Source organism: Engraulis encrasicolus, chromosome 14 (genome assembly GCF_034702125.1).
Source record: "Engraulis encrasicolus isolate BLACKSEA-1 chromosome 14, IST_EnEncr_1.0, whole genome shotgun sequence".
NCBI lineage: Eukaryota > Metazoa > Chordata > Actinopteri > Clupeiformes > Engraulidae > Engraulis > Engraulis encrasicolus.
In genome coordinates this window covers 50,616,867-50,625,392 of record NC_085870.1, presented here as the reverse complement: position 1 = coordinate 50,625,392, position 8,526 = coordinate 50,616,867, and the positions used below count along the sequence as shown (strand labels likewise).

Sequence of the window (8,526 nt, the reverse complement as noted above, 5' to 3'; positions counted from 1 at the left end):
GGAAATGATCCAGAGACTGACGTTTGACCTGGTCATGAACACGGACACAGCTGTGGATGAGCCGCCACCGAAAAAGAAATCCACAAGCCACTTCGCAGACTGGGAAGAAGACACGGACGTAACTTCAGCGCCGAGAACTGCCGATGACGAAATTACTGAATATCTCAGCTCTCGGCTTTCTGATAACCCAGACCCAGACAACGTGCTTCAATGGTGGGACTTCAATAAAGAGCGCTATACCGCACTGTCAAAGCTGGCGCGATTCATCTTCAGCATTCCCGCATCCAGTGCCCCTTCAGAGCGGGCCTTTAGTGTCTGTCGTCGAATCTTGGAGGAGAGACGCACAAGATTGGCGCCCCAATCCGTTAGCAACCTTCTCTTCCTTCATAGCAACATTGGAAAGTGATTGTGGTTTAATTGAATGTTAGATTGGGCCCTATGCTTTTTTTTTGCTGTTGCAGTCACTGGGCCTCGTTATGCTGCATAGAGTCGCTATGGTGCCAGCCTGAATGTCTTACATATAGGCCTAGGCCTATATTTTTTTGTTTTGTTTATTATTTGTCATCTTTTTTTTGGGTCTTTTTTTCAAGCAGAGTACCTGCGACATCTGACGATTTTTTTTGGTCTTCTGCCATGTGACTGCAAGTTTTGTTTTTGGTTTGATTTGTTGGTTTATGTTAATAAAACGAAATTGCATTTGATTGTGTGTTAAGTTATCATGCATTGGAAGGATGGGTAGCACGTCATTCAAGCAGTCATTTAATTAGGCTACATTTGGAGAAGAATAGAATAAGTTGCAGTCATTTCGTCTATAAAAAAGAATGTAAACAAAACAGGCGCGAAGCGCTCCGACCCATCAAGAGACCTGCATGCAGGGCTGGGAGTGGACACACATTGCGGGATCGGGCGGGCACGGCGCGCGGTAATGGTCTTAAATTCAGTGAGAGCGGGCGGGAGGGGAAGGAGAAAATCCGCCTAATGCAGTTCTCTACCCCAAACGTCCTTCCGGTATTAATGACTTTTTATAAGAGGTTGATCAGTCTAATTCACAGACACAATTTTCTCATATACTGCGTATCTATCTGTCACATCCACCAATATTACTGTTAACAGTGACACGTGAGCTTGCTATCTTTGCAGACATACATGTACAGAAGGCTATAGTCAGTCCCTCCAGGAAATCGTGATGTTGCGATCGCGTCGTTTTTCGCAACTTCAATGAATTCCTGCGAATTCTGCGCGAGAGCGCAACTTTAACCAATCACCGCGATTTCCCGCAACTTTGAACACTTTGAACCAATCCATGTTGCGCTGACTTCACTGACGTCGACAAACTTCCTTTCAAAAAGTTGTCGGTGAGTGGGAACAAACTAAGAAATACGGAAACGCCATGTTCTCATTGCGCGTCTGCTCGCATGGTCACAGGAGGGAAAATGTATGACTAGTCTGGCATAACCAATAGGCCTACATTTTTAAAATGTGCTAGGCCTACATAAATATATAATTAACACTTCATGACAGTCATCTACATTACGCCAAGTATAGGGCTCCTACAACAAGATGTGTTTTTTTTCTAAAGCGGTCCACCTGCTGAACCAGTTTGGTGTTTGACTTGTGCGCATACAGAAGGCAACATTTTCCCTCCGAATTGAGATGCGCAAATGTCCACAACAAAGGAGTAATTTCCATCCTTCATTGTGAATGCTGCGTGCGTGCCTGGCCGATATAGTAATCTCTTTCGCGCAAATTGGGCTATGGCTGGATACGAGCACTGGTGACCGTGGTGACCGTGGTGACCGTGGTGACCGTGGTGACCGTGGTGACCGTGGTGACCGTGGTGACCGTGGTGACCGTGGTGACCGTGTCGTCAAATCACTTTCGTTTAACCTGGCGCGGTCAAACGGTCAAGGAACACTGAACCAGAGACGGTTTAAATGCGAGAATAGAGAATATTTGACTGAACATGAATAAAACCAGAACAGACACGTTGGAAAGCTGTGGGAGTAAGTTGGAAAACTACTTTCTGTCTCTCCCTCTCCTTCTCTCTTCCTTGCGCGATTGACTGTATTGATTGACAGCTGAGACCTCCGTTCTGCAGGCGACGTGGTGTTTTATAGATAACAATCTCGTCGTCTTTTATATTCACAAGAGCAGCAAAATTAATATAATTTCTGAGCATTATTCAGCAAGCACCCTTCACAACAGGAAATATGTGAACTCCATCCTCGTTACATTGAATGATGATCATCAGCCGTTAATTTAAAGCCGGCTGACGGCGCGGGAGAACAAAAAAAAAACCTAGGCCTATGCCTTCTTTCGAAAGCGACCCCTCCCTCTGCTTTTATTTGTGTTGCTTTTGACAAGCTTGAAAATTAAACGCCGACACAGGCAGGCTATGTGTAGACGACTCACATTAACCAGGATTTCAGTCACAAGAGTTCATGTCACGCACCCTCTTCAACTGGGTGGACATGCCCAATTCCGCCCGCCTACTTATAGTTAATTATGTATCCACTGTTTAAGTAAGGAATGGATATCGATATGATACGAAGTTTGTATGCTTACAATTTGAAACGGAGATGACATTTAAAACAGAGTCAAACGGCCATAAACAGCATTGTAATGAAGGGTGTTGTAATGGCAGCATGAAAGAGATGGAACTTTTCACGACGACATTCTGGCTAAAATCTCGCACTGGCCGCTTCCCTGCTTTGCTTAAGGACCAAAATTATAATATAAAAATGGAAATAATATAAAAACACCAGAGGACTGGAATGTGGCAGTGTCCTTTACTTTCAAGCGTGGGGAAACACATTAAAAATCGCAACAAAAATCGCACCTTTCACTTCATGCCGCAACAAAATCGCAACAACACAGTAAGAAGCTCCGCAACTTTTATCGCGATTTTCTGGAAATCCTCGTGCACCATCTGGCAATTCCGACCGCGATTTTTTGAGAAAATGCCCGCGATTTCCTGGTGGGACTGTATAGTATATGCTATATGTATGCACTGAGTAACATAGGAAAGAGAGGGAAATACATATCCAGAAATACTCATGATTGCCAAAAGATCACCACGATCACTCACCACTCATGTTGTTGATCATCTGTTTGCGAAATGTTAAATAACTAAGCATTATATGGTCATGATCAAATAGATATCTCTTAAAACTGCGTATAGGCTTTATATGGGGTTTCAGGGCCGCTGATAGCTTTGGCTGGGCTCAGGACAAAGTTATCTGATAGGGCACCCCACCCAACACATGCAATGTAAGATAGATAGATAGATAGATAGATAGATAGATAGATAGATAGATAGATAGATAGATAGATAGATAGATAGATAGATAGATAGATATTGTATACAGATTGATATTTGTCCTCTCCAGAATTGTGCATGCCTCACACAGTTGTGTCTATATACAGGGTGCACATAACTGGTACGCAGGTGCGCATGCGCACCAAAAATTAGCAATGCGTACTGCCACCTTGGTCACTACAGCGCACTTGCGTACTGACTATCCCTCCTGAAAGATAAGAGAAAGAGAAAGAGACTGTTGATGTTGGTGAATGGTCAAACATGTCCAAAAAGAAACAGACAACAGTAGCCTAATCAGTTTCTTTGGAGTTTCGCCAACAACAAAGAAAATTGAGTGAGATTGAAAAAAAAAACTTTCCGAGAAGTGGCTCCAAGTGCCGTGGCTTGAGGCTAATGATGAGCGGACAGAAATGTAGTGCCAGTCCCTTGAAATGCGGAATCGTTCCGTATGTGGCAGTGGAATCATGCGTTCCGTGTTGAACAGGTAAGGGACGCGATGTGTCCCGTTTTCACATGAATGCCTAAAAATAGACATGTCACTCGCATATCAACTAAATCTAACGACAGTCGGCGCGAGCGCGACCGAGTTGAGCTCCTGAGGCTCTCTCCTCCCTCCATCATTATGGAATTGTGCCGTCTGTTTCTGTTAACTCCGGAAAATGGACGCGCACCCCCGTCATTCTCATTGGCAACTCCGACGCATAGAAGTTAAAAACTGAAAGCATGCATGCATGCGCGTGGCTTCTTAAATGCACGCAATTCCCGGCCAGCTCCACTTCTTAATTTCGTCAGCTTCCTCCCACCATATCCCAAACGGACACCGCATACAAGTTTATTCCCCGTCTGTGCGTCAGTTACCAGGCATGACGGCAAAATCGGAAAAAAACAGATGAAATTCAGACAATAATCACTTAACTTGAAGATGACATGTTGACCATTTGTAGGCTAATTAAGATTTAAAGAATACCAAACTAACACATTTTTTGATTAGGCTACCTTGCACCAGTTGCATTAGCCTTCAAACAACATGTGTTAACATTCGTGGTGATCATGTTTTATCCTCCGACAGTGCGGACAGTGGACTTTTTTTTTAATTATTATTATTAAACCGCGGATGAGGTGCGTACCAAAACATATTTGCTGGTGCGCATATGAGTAACGCCCTAAAAAAGTTATGTGCACCCCTGCCTATATATGTATGTCTAATAGATAATATCTGGGAACAGTGGACGTGGTCCTCCACCCACACACTGACACTGCAGGAAAGTGTGTGTGTGTGTGTGTGTGTGTGTGTGTGTGTGTGTGTGTGTGTGTGTGTGTGTGTGTGTGTGTGTGTGTGTGTGTGTGTGTGTGTGTAAGTAGGCCAGGCTGCTAGCAAGTGGGAATCATGACAGCAGATGACCCAATCACCAGTGTACAGATAGACAGAGAGAGAGAGAGAGAGAGAGAGAGAGAGAGAGAGAGAGAGAGAGAGAGCTTGATGGCCCCTGCCCCACCTACTTTCTACTATCCCGCAACACTGATAGTTGAATACACTCATGTTGTGCAAAAAACACATAAAATTATTGCTGAGCGACGTCCTTGGCCTCAAGTTCACCCCAAACGTCCTCACATAATTCCTGACGTATGAAAAGAGGGAGCTCACTGAGTCTATGCCCCAGACACTGTTGCTGCTGCACCTACGTCTACCATCAGTATTGTTGCAACAGACACCAGTGACAGACAGGGTATTCTTACTGTTAAAGGTAAGATCACTGTTCTTTGCACTTAGGGACTGTACGTTATTTACCGGGGGGGGGGAGGGCTGGTGCGCTGGAAGTCCGGTCAAAAAAAAAAATCATGGCCCCCCCCTCCACCTCAATTTTTTTCCCCATGGCCCTCCCCCCACTTCAATTTTGTTTTCCCATGGCCCTCCCCCTACAGGTACAAAAATGTAATATGTAAAATTGGTAGATGAACAGCATCATGACAAGAGCAGCCTACATCAAGGGCGGTTGTCTATTGTGCTATCGATATCAGTGGATACCTATGAGAAGCCGCTAGAATCTACCACTGCGGCTGCATGGGATGCCTTTTAACTCCACTGTCACCAAAACTGCAGGGACGCAGGAACTCGCTGTGGTCAGCGAAGGGTCTGGGAGGTCTCTCCCAAAAAAAATGTTTTTTTTTAGATGCAATTTCCTGCATTCTAATCAATTTTAGGATGAAGAATGGCGAATCTCATCTGACTAACTTCTTCATGTTTTATGTAGCCTAACCAAGGATGACTAGATTTTTACCTTTTTTTTGTTTAACATTTCACTTCAAAATTATTAAGTTCTTCTTATGGAAGGGAAACGCGCACCTAATGTGGAGGTGAGGGCGTGTTCAAGAGCAAATGACAGTTTCTCTCTTCTCCATGGGCAGTCTACAATGTGTGAAATTAGTAGAAATGCATGACTAGGCTATGCGATGCACTTGTGAGAGGTGACCGGGCTTTCAAACTATTTAGTTTTTCTTGCAATTGCGACTGTGTATCTCAAGATGCATACGAAAAGGAACAAATCGCCACCGCTACAAAAGTCCAAAACATCTAACAATAGCACAGCCATTTCACACCGCGGCAATTCAATTTTGGCAACAGTTATGATAGACAAGCCACGCACACCATCGGCTGTGCTATAGTTCTAGATTCACCCCATAGCCAACTCCGAGGCTAAGATAAACTTCACCAGCAATAGGCAAGACCTAGCGCAAGACCTAGCGACCTAGTGCTACTACGAATCCAATCTCCACCGCAAGAAACAAAAGTCACTTCATACCTGACACGATGCACAATTTTGGTGACATTCCCTTCTTCCGTCGCACTTTAAATTCACCTAATTCCTTGCTTAGTTGGTCCGTTTTTGATCACCAAAGTGATGAGACTTCTCTTCACAACAAGTTAGCTCCTCCAATGGGTTTAAGACCGTGTATGTTGATGCATGCCCAAGCCAACATATCACTGTTAATACCACTTTTATTAATACTTTGACACCACAAGCTAAACAAAACAAACGTCTCTCTCGGCCGTGCTATGCGACCATTGAACACAGATGTAAAGCACACGGCGGTGCCAATAAATAAAATCATGACTTACCAGAGGCTGTGACCACCAGTTGACTACAACACCTCTCCAAAATTCCTCTGGAAATGCCCATCCAATTCGTTGTCAAAACTTCCCAAACTGTTTAGCCCATAGGCCTATAGTTCACCTCAGCTAGTTTGATATTTGCTCACAGGCATTTTCTATGATCCTCCATAGCATTAGCAATCCTACAGTGAAAGAGAGTCAGCGCGGGCAATCTACAGTAGCTGCACCTGATAGTTTTTTGACTACAGATACACGCTTCAGTGCTAAAGTAGGCCTATGCACCCGGGACCTTGCATCGCAAAGCGATGTGTTTCAGAGCATTTTTTTATTATTATTAAAAAAAACAAATGAAAATAAAATAAAATAAATTCGTTTTTTTTCCCCATGGCCCTCCCCCTAACTCTGATTTTTTTTGCCATGGCCCTCCCCTCCACCTCATTTTTTTCATCATGGCCCTCCCCCCCCTACGCACCAGCCCTCCCCCCCCGGTAAATTACGAACAGTCCCTTAGCAGTCTTAAAATATACATAACAGGGTTTGTCAAACATTTGTTTTAGTTATCTCTCATTTTGAGAGTCAAGTAGTTATAAGGTTGAGTCTGAAGGGTAGGGAGAGTGAGAAGAGAAAAATAAATCTATTTAGAATCACCAAACATACTGTATGTTACTGGGTCATGTCTGTACCTACTGTATCTAAAGAAGCTAAAATGCACATGTTTAGGTATGCCTCCACTCAATATTTTTACATTTTAGTCAGCAGGTCAGTAATGATTCTTTCCACAGTGTAAGCCACTCAGAATCTGATGAATGCTTTATTTCGCAGTGACTTGGACGATGAGGGCTGCCATCTCACTGCTGATGCTGCTGTTCTCCATCTGTGGAGCTCAGACTCGGAGCACCCGGAGCACAGAAGTCTCTGCCCAGCTGGATGTCTCTGCTGAGTTGAAGGAACTCAGAGACATGGTGGTGGAGCAGAGAGTAATACTAAGATACACCCAAGATAACGTTAAGGTATTGGAGGCAGAGAATGTAGCAGTGGCAGTCAGGCTGGCAGTCAGTGAGACTAAGGTTCAGACTCTGGAGAGGGCGCTACAGGACACCAAAGCAGAAATGAAAACAGAGGTAGACAATCTGAAGAAGGAAAATGCAGCACAAGAGACAGAGCTGACAGCAGTGAAGACCAGACTGGCAGCTACTGAGACTGAAGTGGAGAATCTGGAGAAAGAGATAAAAGCAGCACCCAAGGTGGCCTTTTCAGCAGGTCTGGGTAAGTCAGGAAACACAGTGGCTGGGAGTAATGTCCTGAACTTGGTCTTTAGTAGAGTCATCACAAATGTTGGGCAGGCCTACAGCAGCACTACTGGCTTCTTCACAGCTCCAATCAGTGGGGTCTACTACTTCAGGTTCACTGTTATGGATTATCTAGACAACCGTGGCATGGCTATCAGGATGTATAAGAATGGACGGAATGGATCTGGATCTCTCATGGATCTGTATGAGTATGACGCTGATGGCAAGCCCTCCATTCTGTCCAGTGGCCTGACTCTGCAGCTGGAGAAGGGAGAAGCCGTAAACATGGTGCTACCAGCAGGCTACAGGCTCTATGATGATACTTTTAACCGCAGCACCTTCAGTGGCTTCCTGCTCTTCCCTCTCTGAACACCAGAAGATTCCCATGACCACTCACCATCTTTAGGAGATTATTTGATTGAGAGATCAATGTACAATCATTATAATTTGTTTGAAAAGGGATGAATGTTAATTCTTGTCATGATCAAATAAATTTCTCTTTAACTGCACATCTGTCGGGTTATCATTACACTCACAATTATATTATATGACATGAATTATAAGATATTAATCATATCAATGAAATGTACACAAAACACAACCCCCCCTGCTTTTAGCATTGTCATGACTCATACAGTATCTAATTGCTCAAGACTTAACGGATAAAATAAACAAAAGGGGCAGTATGTCATTTCTTGAGTAGCTTATTTCTAAGGGATCAAAATAGTCTCAAAACAGAGAGATGGGAAATCATTTTACATTAATTTGGTAAATCTGTACAATTATTTCGTAACTGTGTGGCACAA

General features: G+C 43.8%; 1 protein-coding gene across 1 annotated transcript; it reads left to right on the top strand.

Annotated features, from left to right (window-relative positions):
• The first annotated feature begins 4,997 nt into the window (after positions 1-4,997).
• LOC134463401 (complement C1q-like protein 2) lies at positions 4,998-8,194 on the top strand. Its single transcript, XM_063216603.1, has 2 exons — positions 4,998-5,064; positions 7,254-8,194. Exon 2 carries the CDS (start codon positions 7,265-7,267, stop codon positions 8,087-8,089), a length of 825 nt encoding a protein of 274 aa, XP_063072673.1. The 5' UTR covers positions 4,998-5,064; positions 7,254-7,264; the 3' UTR covers positions 8,090-8,194.
• The last annotated feature ends 332 nt before the right edge of the window (positions 8,195-8,526 follow it).

Coding starts and splice junctions, on each gene's coding strand:
- LOC134463401 (XM_063216603.1), top strand. CDS start 7,265: ATGAGGGCTGCCATCTCACTGCTGATGCTGCTGTTCTCCATCTGTGGA.